Source organism: Nesoenas mayeri (assembly GCF_963082525.1).
Source record: "Nesoenas mayeri genome assembly, chromosome: 1".
In the NCBI taxonomy this organism is placed as follows: Eukaryota; Metazoa; Chordata; class Aves; order Columbiformes; family Columbidae; genus Nesoenas; species Nesoenas mayeri.
The window spans coordinates 72526782-72546738 of NC_137541.1; the positions used below are offsets into that span (position 1 = coordinate 72526782).

General features: G+C 35.9%; 1 protein-coding gene across 1 annotated transcript in view; it reads left to right on the top strand.

Moving 5' to 3' along the window:
* SMC1B (structural maintenance of chromosomes 1B) overlaps positions 1–19957 on the top strand; it is a gene marked incomplete at both ends in the record, with an annotated part of 35517 nt that overhangs the window by 425 nt on the left and 15135 nt on the right. The window contains 14 exons of the mRNA XM_080341641.1: positions 1431–1619; positions 2168–2280; positions 3403–3606; positions 3988–4226; positions 4703–4961; positions 5906–6046; positions 8255–8337; positions 9306–9513; positions 12365–12550; positions 14894–15073; positions 16012–16158; positions 16771–16908; positions 17412–17528; positions 19241–19347. Of these exons, the coding sequence (XP_080197767.1) occupies positions 1431–1619; positions 2168–2280; positions 3403–3606; positions 3988–4226; positions 4703–4961; positions 5906–6046; positions 8255–8337; positions 9306–9513; positions 12365–12550; positions 14894–15073; positions 16012–16158; positions 16771–16908; positions 17412–17528; positions 19241–19347 (2311 nt within the window). The remainder of the gene's footprint in view (positions 1–1430; positions 1620–2167; positions 2281–3402; positions 3607–3987; positions 4227–4702; positions 4962–5905; positions 6047–8254; positions 8338–9305; positions 9514–12364; positions 12551–14893; positions 15074–16011; positions 16159–16770; positions 16909–17411; positions 17529–19240; positions 19348–19957) is intronic.

Below are 19957 nucleotides of genomic sequence, written 5' to 3' on the forward strand. Positions count from 1 at the left end.
CTTCTGATCTGCCATTATTTCTTTAACTGAAAGCAGATTTCTTTTTTCTAGCATGGAAGGACAGGGGTGGGGTGGTTGAAGGCATTCCCATTACTAGTGTCTTCTCTTTCTGGCCCTTTTAGAATGAGTGGTTTGCAAACAGCACACCTTGCTTTTGCCATTCTAGTTTGTAGTTCAGCTTACCAAGGTCATGTAAAGATCGTTTAATACTCTGGATTGTAAACTGTAGCAATGGAAAGCTGCATCTTGATTTGAATCTGTGGTCCTTGCCATACAAATAAATGCCTCTGGGAAACAGAATAGCTTTGCAGGACGGTAGCTACTTTGTAGTTTAGCCCACAAGAGCCTTGGTTTGTAGATGTGACTCCACATTGTTAGCTTGTGGGTGCTGGAACTTTTTAAAATATGATTCCCTTCTTCTGAAAGCTTTGTTTAGAAAATGGGATTTTACCTTCTATTTGCCAGAGAATACAAAGGAGGTGAGGGTTGTCCTCACAAAGAAGGGCTTTGCATTTGGTCTTAGTTTCCCTGGTCTGTTAATGATTTAGTTTATGATTTAGATTTTTAGATCTTGTTTCTTCATGTATCTAATTGAAGTGAAATCAATGAGTGTAAGTAACTATATTTAGCATTATTATCATATTCTTTGTCATACTATCCCCACTGTTCCCTATGGGTAAGTCTCAAAATTATGAATAATTTTTCCAGTTACTTCTCCAGCTAAATCTGAATATATTTTCTAAAATAACTGGGGAAAAAAAATTGTAAATATTGTATAATCTCTATTTTCTCACGAGTATTCTTCCTTTTATGGTATTTTGGAGAATAAGTCAAAATAGTGCCAAGGTGGCAAGGTTGAAGGCAGATAATAATTGTTGTCAACAGAAATACTCAAGACTGAAGGAGAAAAACAAAAATAGGGTTCAATTAAGGGAATATTTGTCTAAGATGTATGATCAGACAACTTTGTCGCGAATGGGTCTGGGAAAGTACTTGCTTTCTTTAGAACACTGGAGTCCTAGTAGACAAGTCCTAGTTGTGGTACAGAGTGCTTTTGCAGCAAACTGCAGTAACTACATTATATAAATGAAACTACCGAGTAATAATTATGATGTTGCTTGCTCAGTTTAAGTAATGACCTCTAGAGATTCCTGTGTAAGAAAAATCTGTTTAACAAGGCTGAACAAATAACAAATCATTTTTGTGATGATTTTTGTTACAGACAGGCTTATTATCTGCTACCAGCGTGTTACGTCTTAGAAATTTATTTCTTTACTATATGCAATATTTTTTCCTGCATGAAAAAACGAAATATAGAATTAGAAATAAAATTAAGAAAGACTTTTCCACTTATGTGTATGTTTTTTATTTGATTGTTTATCAAATGCCTCCTCTACTTTCTGCCATGTCAAAGGATTTTTTTTTTTAAGGAAAATCTAACATAATGGATGCTGTTAGTTTTGTGATGTGTGAAAAGATATCTAATTTGCGAGTTAAAAGTGTTCGAGAACTTATTCATGGAGCACATGTTGGAAAACCAGTTTCTTCTACAGCTAGTGTGAAGATAGTATACTGTGAAGAAGATGGAGAAGAAAAAACATTTTCAAGAGTTATCCGAGGTAGGCAGTAGATTCGGTTGCACATACTTTCTGTTGTCCACTGTATAAAAATGGAGACCAAGAATATTCAGTTTTAAATTTCAAATACCTATTATTCTTTCATATTCAAGTGGACTAAGCTCATGAGTCTTGCAATACTTCTTATGGTCCTTCTGTAGCATTTTGATAGCCAAGTGTTACAACTGGAAAAACATACTGAGGCAAAGTTAAAAAGTTAAACAAGTCATTAATATATGTTCTTTGCACTGTGCTTTGATCCATAGATATTCACTTGGAATATGTAGATGGTATAGGCTCTATAGAATGGAGTCTGACACCTTGCTGCAGGCATGAGCATATAAGCATTTGTCAATACCTTTTGGAAGTATGCAAATAGAATTTTCATATGGAAAAGAGAAATTATTTAAATTACTGAGGGAGTAACTGAGATCTGCTTTCTTCTTTGAAGAAATTGCTTAGTTAAATTGTTCCAGAACTTTGGGGTTTTTTTCTATGAATTTTGTGTTTTAGCTATTTTATAGTAATTTTTTTTTTATTTCCTCCTTTAGGTAGTTGTTCTGAATATTTTTTCAATGATAAATCTGTCAGCCGATCTGCTTACATATCTGAGCTTGAAAAAGTAGGCATACTTGTCAAAGCAAGGAATTTTCTTATTTTTCAGGTGAGCGTTTAAGGTACTTTTGTAAAGAAGCGAAAAGCTTCTGAGATTATTTCACAGCAATACACAGTTATCTATTAGATAGAAAAGAGGGCACCATTAGCTAATTTCAAGCCAATACACTTTCACCTGACCTCAGCCAAGAATTATGAGACTGCAAAATGGAAATTATGGGGTTTGTGTGTACATGAGTGCACTAGTAAGAAAGCAGCCAATGTGGAAGGAATTGAGTACTTGCAATATTCAGAGTGTATAAGAAAATGTGCATCTCTTATTTATAGATGTTTAGTATATTAAATTCTAGAAGTGTTATAAATAGGAAAAGATAATTTCATCTTGAAATGCTCCTTTTTGTCAAGATGCATGAAAATTTACAGGATTTTTTTGTTAAAACTGAAGGATTAAAAATCTAACTGGATTATTAGTTCACAGGTATTAAATGGTATAGGTTAGAAATGCCATATGATTACGATTAATGTATTGCATCCCTTACAATTGCTGAGGAAAATTCCCAAGAACTGATTTTTCCCTTTTGTAGAAACTCTAAATATAGCTTCTTATTGTGATAATAATGTCTATGATTTGCCTGCTATACAACTACAATAAAACCCACAAGACTCTGCTGAAAATAGTAATTCCTTCAAATCAGTGAAGATTTGAGCAGTTAACACATGGAGAAAACCTCTGTGCCTGTTAACTCTGGGAGCTGTGTAATCGTCTAGTGTATTGACTTCAACTGTTTTGCTTTTGAAATACTGTGATGGCGGGGGTTCATTTATTTTTCTTTGAAAATGAGTTTCAGTTCCTTTAAAGAAGCTAAGATTTAATTTTTTGATTCTGATACTGCTCACTGATTTGTGCAGGTTGATTTAGTTTGAAGGCATTTTTTATAGATCATGTCTGACATTCTAAAACTTTTAGCGATGTCATTTGATTGAGGTGGCTGGGTGATACTCCTCTTGCTACTAAACTTTTTCTTGATTTGAATCTGAAAGTATTTTCATCCAATTCTGTTAACCATAAATATATCTGGTGATTAATCTGTAGTATATGCTCTTAAAGAAATTCAATACGTGACATAATGATCTACAGTGCTGTCTTTTTTTTTGTTTTGTTTTGTTTTAGGGAACAGTAGAATCAATTGCAATGAAGAAGCCAAAGGAGAGAACTCAACTTTTTGAGCAAATCAGTAATTCATGGGAATATGCAGAAGACTATGAACAAAAAAAGAAAAAAATGCAGCAAGCAGAACAGGATGCACAGTTTAATTATAATAAGAAAAAAAGTGTTGCAGCAGAACGCAAGCAAGCAAAAATGGAGAAAGAAGAGGTAAATCAGTTATTCCTTTTTTACATGTTGAGATGTCGGATTTTTCATCTTTTTTTTGAGCTTAAATACAGGTTTTTCTGAAAAAAAAAAAAAGCCACAAACTTCTGTTCTTTTTCGTCTAGAGTTTTTTCAGGATGGTATACTATATACTAATTTAGTGTGATGTAAAAGGGTAGAGGAATCATTATAATAAATAAATTGAACTGTAAATTTGCCAGTATAATTAACTTAAGTGTTATATGTTTGAGTTTTATGATTAGCTTGCATTACTGGCATTATAGCTGCTGGTACATCATCTTACATCACTTTGGACTTGAAATTAGACTGCTAGTGATTAAAATTTTATTTAATGTTTCTAAAAAGGATTTTTAATGTTCATAGGCAGAGCATTACCAGATGCTTCTCAAGGAACTGGATGAAGAAAGGCTACAGCGGCAGCTTTTCCGGCTTTATCACAATGAGAAACACATTGACTTTCAGAAAAAAAATTTGGATGAAAAGAATGTGGAGGCTAGTATCAAGAAAGAGTCTCTTTCTGCAGCAGAAGATGCATTTAGAGCCAAGAAAAAAGTACTTGGTGTACTAAACAGAGACCAACAGAACATGGAAAAAGAAATGAAGTAGGTTTTCCAGTCCGATTCTCTGATAGTTGAGTTAAAGCATAGCCTGCACTGGGAATTGCTTGGCAGGCATGCATGACCTGTTAAAGCAGTTGGGTGATAGCCCAACGCAATGGAAGTCAGTTTGTAGCAGTTTGCTGAAGTCGTATCTAGACATTTATTTCACCTACAGTACCATGCTCAGGTTGATGGCCATTTAATTATATAAATACTTGTTTGCTGTTAAATTTTTTTAGAAGGTTATGCTTCACTTGTTGAATTTCAATTTTCAGTAGATATTAAAAATAAAATTACCTCTGGATATGTAACCTTGCAGTTGACAAGTGGTTATTTGTTTGCATGTGTAGTTGGGAGGGTGTTGTTCTTTTTCCTTGTGGTATGGTTTTGTTGTTTTGGATGCATTTTGTGGTTGTTGGTTGGTTGGGTTTTTTGTTTCTTTGTTTAGAGTTGATATGTTCATTTTGGGTTTTTTTTAGGACTCTAGAAGCATCACTGATTCAGCAGAGACCCCTCTATATAAAAGCAAAGGAAAACACTTCTTACCAAATCAAGAAAGTAGAAATGTCTAAAAAATCTCTAAGGGACAAGGAGAAATCATGTGATAAAGAAAAACAGAACATAAAAGAACTAGAGACAGAATTGGATGATATTGAGAAGGCGTGGAGAGCGTTTGAAAAGAAAACTGAAGAGGAGATACTGAAGAGAGCAGCACGTGTTGAGCTGCGAGACAGTCAGGTGAATTGGGAGGCCAGAAAGTACTAATTACTAGTGAAGTCCAAAAATCCCGACTGATGAAACCATTGTTTCACCAATAACCTGTAATTTCTAATGATAATTTTGTTCTTGTTTGAGCTTAACACCAAAATTATAACTCTTATTTAGAGACTATTTCATGTGATAAAGAGAAATAATGATACATCCTCTTGAGGGAGTGGGTTGTCTTCTTTCTTTGAGGAGCATAAATACGTCTTCAACTAAAAAAGCAAGACAACAAAAATGAAGACAAGACTGTGGGTCAGAATCCAAACAGAGGTAGCTCACTTGTGAGCTACCTAGTTTTAGAAGGAAAGGACTGCATCACTTTACTGTAAATTCACATTTGAAGAAGGTATCTTTGCAGCCATGTAGCCAGAAACACATGAAACTGCTAGCTTCTTTTTTCCTCTATCTGTTCCTTAAAGTAGCTTCTGATCAACTAATGGAGAACCTGCAGGATTGTTCTTTTTGTTTGTGAATCTTCTTACTCTGCACTTTAGAGTCATAATTTTGCAGTATTGTTTAATATGTTGTTTTATAAGTTCACCTTAAAAATATGCATATAATATAAAGAGTACTGTAATTATAAATACCAAGACTTGCACTATGTGCAGAAACTTCGTGTTGACCATAAGATTAACTGGGACATACTTTGAACTTTATAAACTTTCCTAAAATATAACAGTCATTTGAAGTCTAAAGCAAGACTGTAGGAAAGAACTTTAAAGTGTAAGCTTTGAGTTGAATCTTTCTCTAATAAAATATAAGTTTTGATAATGCAATCAGTAGCTAGAAGGGTCTTCTGGAGAATTGGGTGATTTTCATAAACTTCATTATGATAAAGTAGCAATTACTAATCAAGGCTATAACAACATGAATCTTAACACTTTCAGTGAGTGAATTTTTTTATGTTATTTGTCCAGTTGGAGCGCTATAAGGAACTAAAGGAAATAGCAAGAAAGAAAGTAGCTACACTAACCCAGCAGCTAGAAAAACATCGTTGGGAGGATAAAGCAGATCACGAAAGGCTGAAACTTAATCAGCGGAAGAAACAAGAAGTTCAGGTATGTGTATTAAGCTACTATTACGTTTTCAGGAGGAAAATGTTTCCTCCTTTTATAAATGTCTGTATAAATGTGTTAAATGCTTTGATGTAAACAAATCCTCAGCAAAGGAGATACACTGCAAGTGTCCATTCAGTTTTCATATTGCAACAGGTTTAGCAAAATGGCTTCTAAATGTATTCAGGGAATGGTTGTGTGGGTCCATCCTGAGGACTTGGTTTTGAAAGCTTTGGCTCTAATATTTGACAGTTACTGAGAACATATGCTTAACTATAATCAGTTCCTGTTTCTGTAAGTGTAGGTTTTCTTTCTGAGATGTCCTGCTGCTCTTGTATATCTGTATGTTACTCACACCCTTTAAGGGTTCATTTTGATCGCAGCTGCCTTGTTGCTGAGAGGTTTTTAAGGTCAATGATGTGTATTAGTGTGTTGTAGTTGGAAAAACCTCCTTGGTGTCCACTCTTCTTTTGCCCTTCAGAGGCAGGGTGTTTAGTGTAAATACAGTTCACTGCCGTCATATTGTTTCTGATTTCTTTTATCATTGCAGATCCCAACATGTAGTAATAATATGCTGATATTTTTCACTGTGACTTAGTCACCATGCCTGATGTTCTCATTTAGAAAAACTAGTTCGCAGCTGATTGTTCAACTTCACATGATGCACATGATGGTTCTGATAGAAGTAGAAAGGACAGAAGCTCAGCTGACAAAGTCTTTTGCTGGAAACCTTGCACTTTTAGGTGTTTTGGCTTTTTTACTTTTGTTTTTTTTTTTTTTTTGAAACCATGCTAACTTGCAGGTTTGCGACCTACTAAGAAGTTATATAAGGCAACATGCATGCATTTCTTCACCATTTAGTTATGGAGTCAAGGTTTCGAGGGGACTGTGTTTGGAAAACTTAAAAATCCATCAGATTAGATTTTACCACTTCTAGAGTTCCTGACACCTCATTCTTGCACATATAAACTTGCTTGCATGGAAAAGCCTGTATTGTACTGTTTAGCTATGAGGATGTGAGGTCATCCTTGCCATGATATCTAAGTTAATACTTCTACATCCATTTGCTCTTGAAACAATACTACTGCTTCTTTTTGAAGTACCAGTTACCAGGAAAACCTAGTTAATATCTAGAAGCAAAATAAACTCTGAAAGTCCTATTGTACTGTTGAGAAAAAAATAAGGGATAGTTGAGATTTCATAAAATGTCTGTCTGACCATTCAGAGTTGGTATTACTTATCTATACTACTGAAATTTGATGATCACGCCTCACAATTCACTACATCCAGCATGCTCTGATGAGTTCTGGTCTTCCCAGTATAAGAAAGGTACTGGCATCCTGGAGTCTGGCACAGAGCCGCCAAGCTGGCTGGGGCTGGAGCACCTGGCTTATGAGGAGAGGCTGAGACAACTGGATCTCTTCAGCCTGGAGAAGGAGAGGTTAAGGGGAGACCTTATTGCTGTCTGTAGTTACCTCATGGGAGGGTGTGAAGAAGAAAAAGCCACATGCTTTATAGAGGTGCACAGTGATAGGATGGGAGACCACAGGCTCAGCCTAAAGTGCATAAAATTCTGAATAGCTATTAGATAAACTATTTCATCTCACGGGCAGTCAAGCGTTGAAGCAGGTGCGCAGAGAGATTGTGTACTCTTCGTCCCTAGAACTATTCAAAAGGTGACAAGTATTTCAGAAGTTAAATTAAGGCTTAATAAAATGTGTAGGTAACACTATTTTTTTTCTTTCATTTCCCTTAGTTCATGTATTTTTATTCAGTCTGAGTAATTGAAAGTACTTGTTTCACTGTTGGTTTGGTTTTTAGTACAATGCTTTTTTGTCAGGTTGGGAAAGCTGATATTGGTCTTGGGCCAAGAAAAGCACCTTTTTTAACACCTATAACTTATTAATACTATGTTTAAAGTTGTTTTATTTCATGGTGTCATGATTCTTTAAGCTCAAGAGGCATTTTCTGAACTGTAACTGAACATTAAAAATCCACTAATGGCCTTGATAAAGTAATTTACGTTATTATTTATAGTGCAATTTGGCATTTACTATTGAAAAAGAGATCCAGCTACTTCAACGGTTAATACCAACAAGGCAGGAAAGATCTGTCTCAGTACTTGTTCTGAATTAGGAACTTCATATCTTGCTATAAAACTGTCATTTTTCTCTGTTTCATTTTTAAAGCATTGTATTTGTGATTGCATAGGAAAACATAAAACGAACTGTGGAACAGATAGAAGAGCATAAAAAACGAATAGAGAAGTTGGAAGAATATGCCAAGATGTGCACGTATGTTTAAAATATTAAAAGCTACTTGGATTTCTTATGTATTATGTTTTCAAGTTAACAGGTTTCTAATTATTTCTAATTCTTCATTAAATCTTTATAAGAATTAGGAATCTTACTAATTCTAATTAATATTTCAGTTACTTTAGCTGTCAAAATTAGGAAGTATGATGACTCATCTGTATTTTGTTTGAAACCAGTTTTATAATTGCTTCTAACTTCTCATAGGTTTGCAAATTGTGTCAGTACAGGTAGGGTATGGGTCTATTAGTGTACAAATTCTGGGCAAGAGAACAGGCCAGTTCTGTAGTTGTGCTGCTCTAGGAAAAAGTTAAAATTTACATTGGGTATAAGGAGCACAGTTCAGTTCCTGCTTCCTGGGCCTTGTCTTCTACCTTATGTTTACTCTTTATGAAATAAAGTGTGAAAGCCCTTCACTGAGCAACCTGAACGAACTTTGACATCAGCCTGTGTTTTTTGCAGGAGCTCAGAGTAGGTGATCTCCAGAGCTTTATTTTTTTTCCAACTTATCCTTTCTTATGCATCTGTAATGTGTGCTTTGGCTTAGTGCTGTGTATTGAACAAAGTTCTCCTGTTGTGATTGGTGTGATGATAAATTATTTTAATTAAGTAGCTGTGGTAGAGCCTTAGTGACTTTGGTGTGTAAAGTGAGTCATAATTTTGCATGAGAATTCTCAGTCGTTCTTAGTTTTAAAATATCAGCCCTTTCTTCGGACAATAAAACAGTATGGTTGCATGTTACACAGGCAAAAACTCTCTTGAACTCAATTTAGAAACCTTAAAAATACTTATGGTATAGAATGCAGGTTGTATAAGAAGTAGCTTCTTATAGATACTTAATCTTTAATGATTTTCAGAGTCTGCAACCGTAGAATGACTTTAATTTTATAAGCTAAATCTTGTATAAACGAAATGGTAAATTGCTTTCCTATTTTTGCTTGCACTTAAAGTGAGTCATTAGCAGAGAAGAAACAGCAAGAGGAAGTGCTAACTAAGGAAGTTGAAAATGCAACAAAACGAATGGCTGAAGTGAATGAAGAATTGAATAAAATAGTTGGTGAACTGCAGAATGCCAAAATTGATTACCATGAAGGAAGGCGTCAGCAAATGAAAGCAGAGATCCTGGAAAGTCTGAAAAGACTATATCCGGATTCTGTGGTAACTGAATGGCCTCATTTAAATGCCTTGTTTTAGGATTAAGAGTTAAGAGCTATGCCTGAGACTGAGTAAGCAGCTAGAGTAATTTGAACTGTCTTGAATATTATATTAAACTTTATGCTTGTTTGAGTGTACTTGGTGCAGTAGTATTACTGTAAGAATAGTAGCATATACTGTCATTGTTTTTCACAGTTTCCAGAAATAGATTGCTACTTAGATCAAGGAATATTTTTTATCTCTTGTGTGATTTTTGCGGTGTTTGATTTATTTACTTTTTGTTTTCTCCTGTCCTCAAAAAGGACTTATTTTGAACAACTGAATGGGAAGTTTAACTGTGAGACCATTTATTCCAGAAAGAATGCTTCTTCCAAAGGACAGTTTTTATATGTGCATGAGATTTTTTCTGTTAGGAGATGGTCTGTCTTTGCTAATCAGTTACCATATTTTACTTAAAGTACTTTTCAGTACTGTCATTAAGTGTTCTATGTATTGATCTGGAATTGTCAGCAGACACTGATTGTTTTGTGAGGCATATCTTCACCTTTTTTATTGACACTTAAAAATATTTACTTGAACATTGAAAACCATTCCAAATAAAACTTTTTAACAAATCTTATCAATTGAATAGTTGATCTCTGAGTATGTCTCAGTATGATCAGTCTGTTTTGAATGTACGTAATCAGCTGAGATGTACATGCTGGGAATCTTCATTTTAATGTTTAGGAGGTGACATATTTCTGATTCTGAGTGCTGCCGTATGAACATAAAAATAAAATGTTTTCTGTTCTTGTTTTCTTCATCTTTTGCAGAACATCCTCAGAATCTGGCAAGTGTCTGATCCTGTTGTTTTCTTGAGAAACATTAAAATTAATTATTAAAAACTAAGAAATTTGCTTTTCAGCTTTTTCTTCAGAATTTTTTTCATCCACGTTAACAAGGTGTTCAAAAAAAATAAAAAATATGATCAGTATGTCTTTCTTTGCTCACTCTTTGTAAAATAATCCCTAGTTGAAAAGAAGTGGATCAGACTGGTGATGGCTTGTTGGCTTAGGGGTGCGCTGGTGTACAGGATGTTCTGTTGTTTTCCTTCAGGAGCTGCAAACATACAAGTGTGATGACTTCTAACAAATGAAAACTAGATAAGTCAAATCAGTTAAATAAATTATCCCATTACAGAAAGTCTTAATGCTGTCTGCTTCAACTGCCCTTATTCCTGCAATAATTTTTCTGACACCAGCATATGAGGTAACGGAGTTGCTTCTGAGCTGCTCCTTATACTCTAGTGTACCAGTTCCAGATTACTGAATGCAATCCAAGCTAAAGTCTTGGGATGGAAGGGTTGTGACACATTTCATCTTCTGGTAGTCCACTAAGTACTCAGAACTGAAGGAAATCTTGGTATCGGTCTTCTGGATTTCATGGGCATAAAATGGCATACTGCTTCTAAATGTTTAATTCTTACATCCATTTTAAAGCTTTTGTTCTTCTGTTCTTCTTGTAATGGTTGGTGAGCATTCCAGGTACTGGAATAGCTATGCAGCAATATGATGGCCACTGTATGAGTGATGTGTGCATTTTCGTGGATATGTCTGATTGAAGTTAATTTTGCAGCTGATTACAGTTTTTACAGTTTAATTTTCAAAACGGCATTCTTACTTTGGCAGTTTTAATTGGCAAGATTGCTATTTTTACCGATTCAGTTGGGCTGTCAATATTTGTTTTCACAGAAATCTGGCATTCCATCTGGACTTAAGTGCCTGTGTCTGTATATGGTATATAGATCCTCTGTATGGTTTTGCATGTCTGAAAGATTGTGTGTCTGAGCTGTAGATAGAAATATCCGAGTAGATAGATGACTTGTGTGAGAAAACCAGAAAACTAAATAAAGACCTTTGTGATCTTGGGTGTTTTCCTTACTTCTACTGTTTTTCAGAAAAGGGAGAGCATTTGTCAAGAGAAGGGTAGGAAAGTAGATCATAGTGGGCCATGATTTGATCTACTGGCAACTATCTCAAATACATAATTCATGAGATAATACTGTGAATGACCTGTCACACACAGCTCTTACCAGTTGTCTTCCTGTTCTCATTTGTTTAAATTTGATAAAGTTAAACCTGTAGATATGCAATAGGAGACCAGTAGCTGTATGTCAACAAGCAGGAAAATTGTTCTTGCATAAATTTACAGGTTGTAATGTTCAGAATGTACATCACTAGCTTTAATAATTTAAGAAAAGGTCATCTGTACCTACAATTACAAAAATGGAACAAAAGGCCTTGAGGGAGTGTGTAGAGCAAAGAACTAATTAGTTTTATCTGTGGAGGTATTATTTCAATATATGGCAAAATAGACTTGATTATTTGGACTGTGTAGTACAAGAAAAGTGGTGTTTATTCTTTTCATGCTACTGAAGCAAGCAGATACTTCTTTTTTGGGTTAAAACTGGAATACTGCTTTTCTTCCTACCATTTTCCAGTTAACAGTTCTATTTATTCAGGACCTTACTGTCATTCAAAGACCTTACTGTGTGTTAAATACTTTCTTTTTATTAGCTAATTTTGCTGTTGTCAAACTGTCATACTTCTAGAAGTTGATGCTATACATTGTGAGTACAACATAGATATGTAACTGCAACCTCAGGGAAAAAATAGCTTCAAATTTTAGAGGTGTACTTTGCTGTTTGGATTGATGACTGCTACAATTTCTGTTTTTTCTCATGTATAGCCATTGTAAGAGAGTGGAGCTGGTAGATGTGACACATTTTCCTCTTACTACTTCAGTGTCTTCTATGCAGAAATATTATTTTTTATCTAAAGTAACATATTGCTATATTCTCTATTTTTATATTCAGTTTGGAAGACTGCTTGACCTGTGTCATCCTATTCATAAAAAGTACCAGCTTGCTGTTACGAAGGTATTCAGCAAATACATGACTGCTATTGTTGTTGCCACTGAAAAAACAGCAAAAGATTGCATTCGATTCCTAAAACAAGAACGAGCTGAACCTGAAACTTTTCTTGCTTTGGATTACCTTGATGTAAGTACATTTTTCTTTATCCTGTCACCAGCAAGTTAATACACTTGTAAATCTTGATATTGGCTTATTGAAGCTTAACTAAAATAGGCTTAAGTGTTAAGTCAAAGCACTTATGAGGTGAACTTCATGAGGTTGGCCCGTTTCTCTCCAGCCTGCTGAGGTCCCTCTGGAAGGCAGCATGACCATGTGGCGTACAAACAATTCCTCCCAGTTTTGTGTCGTTGCTAAAGCTTGCTGAGGGTACACTCTGCCGCATCATCCAGATAATTAATGAAGATGTTAAACAGGATTGGTCCCAGTACTGAAATGGCTAGTTACTGGCCTCCAACTGGCCTTCGTGCCAGCAGTTGCCACTCTGTAGGTCTGTCTGTTCAGCCAGTTTTCAGTCTACCTCACTGTTTATTTCACCTGTATTTCATCAGCTTCTCTATGAAGATCTCATGGGAGACAGTGTTGAAAGACTTACTGAAGTCTAGGTAGACAGTATACACTGCTCTCATCTACTAGGCCAGTCATTTCGTTATAGAAGGCTATCCCTTTGCTCAGATATGGCTGACTTGGTGAATGTATGCTGACTGCTCCTTCAAGACTTTTGTGTTGTTAGTGTGCCTAGAAATGGTTTCCATCACTTTCTCAGGGATCAAGGTGAGGCTGACTGTCCTGTAGTTCCCTGGGTCCCCTTTCTTGCCCCATTTTGAACACAGGAGTGCCACTTGTTTTTCTCCAGTCCTTAGGCACCTCTTTCAGTTGCTGTGATTATTCAAAGATTATTGAGAGTGGCCTTGCAATTACATCAGCCAGCTCCCTCACCACTGGTGGCTGCATCACATCAGAGCCCATGTATTTATGTGTGTCCAGTTCACTTAGGCATTCCCTGACCTGATCCCCTTCCATCAAGGGTATGTCATCTTAGTTCCTGACTTTCCCCCAGTCTTTGGAACCTGGCACTCCTGGAGGCCAATCTCTCTAGTAAAGGCTGAGATGAAGAAAGAATTCAGTACCTCAGTCTCTGCTATATCTTGTGTCACCAGGTTTCCTTCCTCATTCAGCAGCAGGCCCACATTTCTCCTAGTCTTCCTTTTATCGCCTATGTAGTTACAGAAGCCATTTCTTTGACATCACTTGCCAGATTCAATGCCAGTTTGGCTTTCACTTTCCTAACCCCATATCTGCATGCTTGAACAGTGCCTCTATATTTCTCCAAGGTTACCTGTCCCTACTTCTGCCTTCTGTATACTTCCTTTTTTGTGTTTGAATTTTGCCAGGAGCTCCTTGGTTACCCATGTAGGCCTCCTGGTATTTTTGCCTGCCTTCTTGCTCATTGGTATGATAGCTCTTAAGGATAGAGGAGGTGGTCCTTGAATATTAATCAGCATTCTTAAGCGCCTCTTCACTCTGGGACCTTATCCCATGGGACTCTACCAAGCAGATGTTTGAAGAGGCCAGAGTCTGTTCTCGTGAAGTCCAGGGTTGTGAGCTTGCCTTTTGTCCTGCTCCCTCCTCTCAGGACCCTGAAATCTCCTATCTCATGATGACTGCAGCCAGGGCTGCATTTGACCCTCCTATCTGCAGCAAGCCTCTCATTGCTGGTGAGTATGAGGTCCAGCAGAGGCCCTCTCCTCATTGGCTTCTCTGTCACTTGATTGAGGAAGTTGTCATGAATGCCTCCAGGAACCACTTGGATTTCTTATGCCATGCTGTGTTGCCCGTGTAGCAAATATCAGGGTGGTTCAAGTCTCCTATGAGGACCAGGGTTTCCGAATGTGATACTGCTTGTAGTTGTCTGTACAAGGCCTCATCCACTTGTTCTTCCTAGTCAGCCTGTAGCAAACACCCACTAAAATGTTAAATTTATGTGTTCTTTCTTCAGTCCTTACCCATGAACTCCAAGCTGGTTCATCATCCTTCCCCAAGCAGGACTCCATGCATTCCAGCTGTTCCCTCAGGTACAGGGCAACTCCACCTCCTCATCTTCCCAGCCTGTCATTCCTAAAGAGCTCTTACCCCTCCACTGCAGCACTCGAATTGTAGGAACCATCCCGCTGTGTCTCCGTGATCCCAAGAAGATTGCAGCCCTACAACTGCACACAGATCTTTAACTCACCTTGTTTATTCCCCATGCTACATGTACTAGTGTACTTGTATTTCATACACAGTGAAATAGGTTATAAAGATTTAAAGACTATAATATATGCAGAATATGAAAACCAGATTTGTTCCTAGTCTTGTGGCGACTGAGACCCCCATTCCATTGATTTGTATGTCCTGTCCCCAGACTACCCATATTTGTACATACATTGTTATTACAACATGGATTCTAAACATCATTTGTTTGCTTGACAGGTTAGACCAATCAATGAAAAGTTGAGAGAGATAAAAGGAGCTAAAATGTTGGTGGATGTTGTACAAACTCCATTTGCTCCACTGAAAAAAGTGATTCAGTTTGTGAGTGGGAATGGCCTGGTCTGTGAAACAGTTAAAGAAGCAAAACAAATAGCATTTGATGGACCAGTGAGGTTGAAAGTAAGCTGAATTTTGTTGCATATGTTTTTTGTTGCACTTATGTATTTCATGCCATTTAAATAAATCTTCTATAAACATCCCATGAAGTATTGCAGATGAATGCAGTGGTATTACACTGTCTAGTCTATTCCCACATAAATAAACCCCCAGATATTTCACATGGTCATACTTTGCTCTGTATGGTAGGATGTATAAGTGGTTTCCTGGGAAACAGTCTGGTTTAAAAATACTTTATCTTTCTAGCTTTTCTATGAAGAAATGCTTTCAAAAGTTATTTAAAATATCTGACAGAACCACTTCAGTTGTAGATGTAGACTGTGGTGAGGACTGGAAGCTTCTCTCTGTCTCTTCCTGCAGTTCTTTTTCCTTATCCATATCTCTATTGTTGTCAATAGTCCACAGAGCCTTTTTATGCACTTGGTAAACTTCTAAAAATCTTGATTAAAACAGCTTCATGTTGAAGGTGAGTATGAAACTGTGTTTATTTGGAATCCAGTTAAATCAGAAAAACCCCCACTTTCTTTACTAAAATTTACACTTTTTGTTTATAAATGAGCTGTTTTCCTTCACTTCATTATCCCATTGCTTGGTTCGTGCTACAGAGCTAGTTGCCTTCTCAGTTGCCAGTGTATTCACAAATGTCTCATAGTATTTCCTAAATACAAGGAAATGATATAATTCCACTTCCTTTTCTGATCAGTTGCAATAATACCAAAATGTGAATAGTGCCAAGAAACAAAAGATGTTTTTTGTGGCTTCATGTATCTTATTTTAGCAGGTTTGGAACAGGAAAAAAAAAAACCCACAACCTGGAGTCCAATCAAAATGTGGTTGTTTCTTGTTTAACTACCATATCTTGGTGCACTAGTTCATGGGATATTTTGGCTGCTTTGTGTTCAGATTTATTTAGCTTTAAGGTGTTTTTTTTTTTCTTCCAGACAGTGGCTCTTGATGGAACATTATTTTTGAAATCTGGAGTGATTTCTGGAGGATCCAGTGATTTAAGAGTTAAAGCTAGATGTTGGGATGAGAAAGAGATGAATAAAATGAAAGAAAGAAGAGATAGTTTGATTAATGAGTTAAAGGTACGTCTCTTAAAAAGCACTTAACTGCAAAAGGCATAAAGGGTTGAATGTCAGATCTAATTTAATTCAGCTATGGGAAGATGATTTTCTAAAAAGGTGATTTTCAAAACATTTAGAAGATGCAGATAGGACATAATAGCTGTTTATCCTCTTCCAGTTAATAATAATCAACTGTGGGTCTCTGTCCTTAGCTGATGGGTTGGTTCACTTATCACAGAAGCAAAGAGCCAGGACACTGCTGTTGATACAAGTGCCTTCAAGGAAATTGAGCTGTTGTTTCAAATACATGAAGACTTTTGGTGGAAACGACGAAACATTCCGTTAACATTAAAATATTTGTACAGACCAAAACATGTCAGTGTAAAATTATTTGTCATACCTCTGGTTATTTTGGAGGAGGCATATGGTAGGAATTTAGGAATTTGCAAGCATGTGTTTTCTTTTAATAAATCTGTTATGCTGAATACAACCAATGCTATCAGCATTTACCTTGAATGGAGCCTATTCGATGAAGCTAGCTTTATGTAGTGCATTAAACTGAAAAATTAGTCATTTCCCAATAAGTCATCTTTTACTTTATATGCTTTTTCTCCCGTTGTGATATTTTTCTAGGACTTAATGAAGATCAAACGAAAGGAGACTGACTTGAAGCAGTTGTATGCTCAGTGCCATGGAATTCAGATGCGCCTTAAATATTCACAGACTGAATTAGAGCTTATTAAAAAGAAACATCTCGCTAATCTCTACACGGTATAGTACTAAGCCTTTATAATTTTCATGTTTAATAATTGTATTTTTTTACCTAGGCTGTAATTACTGGTGAAGTAAATACTATTTCCTTACGTAGTTTTTTTAATTCAGTTTAAGTTTTACCTAGCAGCAATTATGACTGACGAATTAGTAAAATATATTAAAAAAAAAAAAGGTTACAAAGTAATGTACATGAGGCTTTTTCTATTTTAGGTTTTAAATTTAATTTCTGGTAGGCTTGGTTTGTCATTCAGTAACCTTCAGAAGTCCATAACTCAAAATGCACTGTAAATGATACTTATGTAATTTGCTTTTCTACTCATTACAACTCTAATCATTGCATGCATCTTTGCAATTCTAGTGGGTAAGTGGCATTTCAGAACATAATATTTAATGTTTTTAATCAGAAAAATACAGTTAATCTGGAACAGAACTGTCTCTGAATTTCTAGAAAGTTGACTGTCCTTTTAAGAAAAATTACCATCTTTTTACTTTCTATGTAGGAAAAATCAAAACTGGAAAGTGAACTAGTAAATATTGAGTCTCAGCATGATATGCTGAATGAAGGAGTAGCACAAAGAAAAGAAAAAATTGAAGAATTTCAGAAAAAAATTAATGAGGTAATGCCTTCTGTCTTGGTCATATGTAACAGCTTATGCTGTTGAACTGCAGAAACTTCTTTCTGTTCCTGCTGACTTTTAGAACTTGGACAACATTTAACTTTGAACTACTTTGTTAACAAGGGTTGTAAGTTAACTCCAGCAATCTTCCCACATTCTTTACTTTTCTTACCAAGGTAACTGAACAGAAATGCGCTTGAATGCGAATATATATGTCACAGCTTTGCAAATCAGTTTCCTCCTCAAAATCAAAATTCTATTACTTCTGTGTGCCAAACAGAAACTGAACCAATTAAATCCATCTACTTCTTGAATATTAGATGAAGCTTTGCTTAATATATACACTGTAATGTCATTTGTTGTAGGAGAAAATTTTTGAGTTTGAAGAAGATGGGTTGGTTTTCCTCCACCTTTTCCTGCTCTGCTAATAAGTACTATTTACTCTTTGTAGTATTAAGCAGGGACAGTCCCTCGAAGTGCACAGCTTTGGAGCTCTCAGTGTGGACTTCTACTGTATATCAAATCACAGAAAAATACTACCCTCGGCCTGAGAGTAGGATTTGATAAGTCTCAGTTTATTCTTTCTCAGATTCTAACATCCAGTTTACTTGTAAGAAACTGCAGTTACAAGATTGTCTCTGTTTGTGGAGAGATAATTATGCAGTGTGACTGCATGGCTAGACTGTAAATTTCTTTCTGGACGTCTGCGTCTTTGTGCAACCAAAACTGCTGCATGTTCTCTGTCTTGCGTGTGGTACAGGCATGAGGAAGTGCAGAAGTCATCTGCAAGTACTGAGAAGAAAATAATTGATGTTAGGCTGTAAGAATTCCAAATACAGGGAACTTTTCTTTTGTTTGTTCTACCAAAAAAAAAAAAAAGGCAAAAGAAAAAAAGGAGGCTGGTCATCAGTTTCCAAAGAATACTGTTACTTGAATAGTGATTTGATGTTGTGTTTGATATCTGGTTAAACAAGCCTGCATACCAAATAAATATATACAATACTGGGCTTTGACCTGTAAAGTTCACTTAAAAGTTTGTTCAGTCCATGGAGTTTTGTTTTAAATGCTTTAGGCTGTTGCTATTTCTTTGGTCAGTCATGCCATAGACACTATACCTACTATTTGCTTAAATTTTTCTTTAAGATTTTAGGACTGGTTTTGGCTGAAGCTTTTGTTCATATGTATGTATAATTAGGAATGAGATATGAAGATTTTGTTAGTATATACTTATAATTAGGAAATGAGAGATTCTGTGCTGTGGCTTTGCTATGAATTGAACATGGTCATAATAATCTTTCCAAGTAACACATAAATATTAATGAAGAACTGAATGACACCCAAGAAACCTGTTGTATCTGATTAGTGTCCTGCATACTATTCAGCTTTGTCTTCTTCAGCTGACTGGGAACCACAGATGAAACCAGGGGTCTTGGTGACATTGTGATGACTTTGGTTGTCTTTGGAATGAACAGGTGCTGTCAAGAAGAGCTTAGAGTTACCTTTTGCACATCATATGCCTTGTATCTGACATTCGTATTGAAGGCGTTATTTGAAAATGTCAAATACCAATTATTCCTCAGTAGTTCAGTTTGCTGTTTCTTAAATTACCTTGGAAATCCAGCCCATAGCATTAAGTTATTATCTAAATGTTTTACTTCTATAAGTGCCAAAAGAGTATAAACATTTCTTGCTCTATTTATTTTTATTCAAAGGCTGAAGATGCTGTTTTCCGGGAATTCTGTGAAGAAATTGGTATAGAAAATATTCGTGTGTATGAACAAGAACATGTCAGACAACAAGAGGAGATTGATAAGAAAAGGTGGTATTTGTAATTGAAATGTAAAAAAAGTGGTTTGTATTAGATTGGGCACACTTGTAAATTAGTAACTTCATCACAGGAAAGACCACAAAAACCTAGAACACTGTAAAAGGTTATAATATCACTGCAAACATTAGTTAGCAGTTGCACCGCTATGGTTTGAGTTTATTGGAAAGTTATTGACATTTTGCTAGAAACTTGAAAGGTAAAATTTAGTATTTTAGTAGCACTAGTGTAGAAAAATAAAGAATAGTTTTCTAAAATCTGCATTGAAAAAGGGCTCTATCACAAATTGAGGATGACATGAAGGCTCTGTGTGTATGATGCATTGATTTGGTATAGGAACATGCTGTTAAGGAAAACAGGATATTAACTTTCTCACGGGCAACCTCAACTGGTATTCCCTTCAAACAGGCCCATGTCACAGCACCACAAATTTATATCTTAAAGAACAAGAATATTAAAATGTCTCCTTGTACTACAGGCATCTTCAGGCAGATGATAGTTTGTGCATTTGCTGACCTTATTTATAGATAATACACCTTTTCTACAAGACTAGTGTAATGGCTAGCACTGAACTCCATTTTCTTTTCAGCTGTCTTCAGCTGCT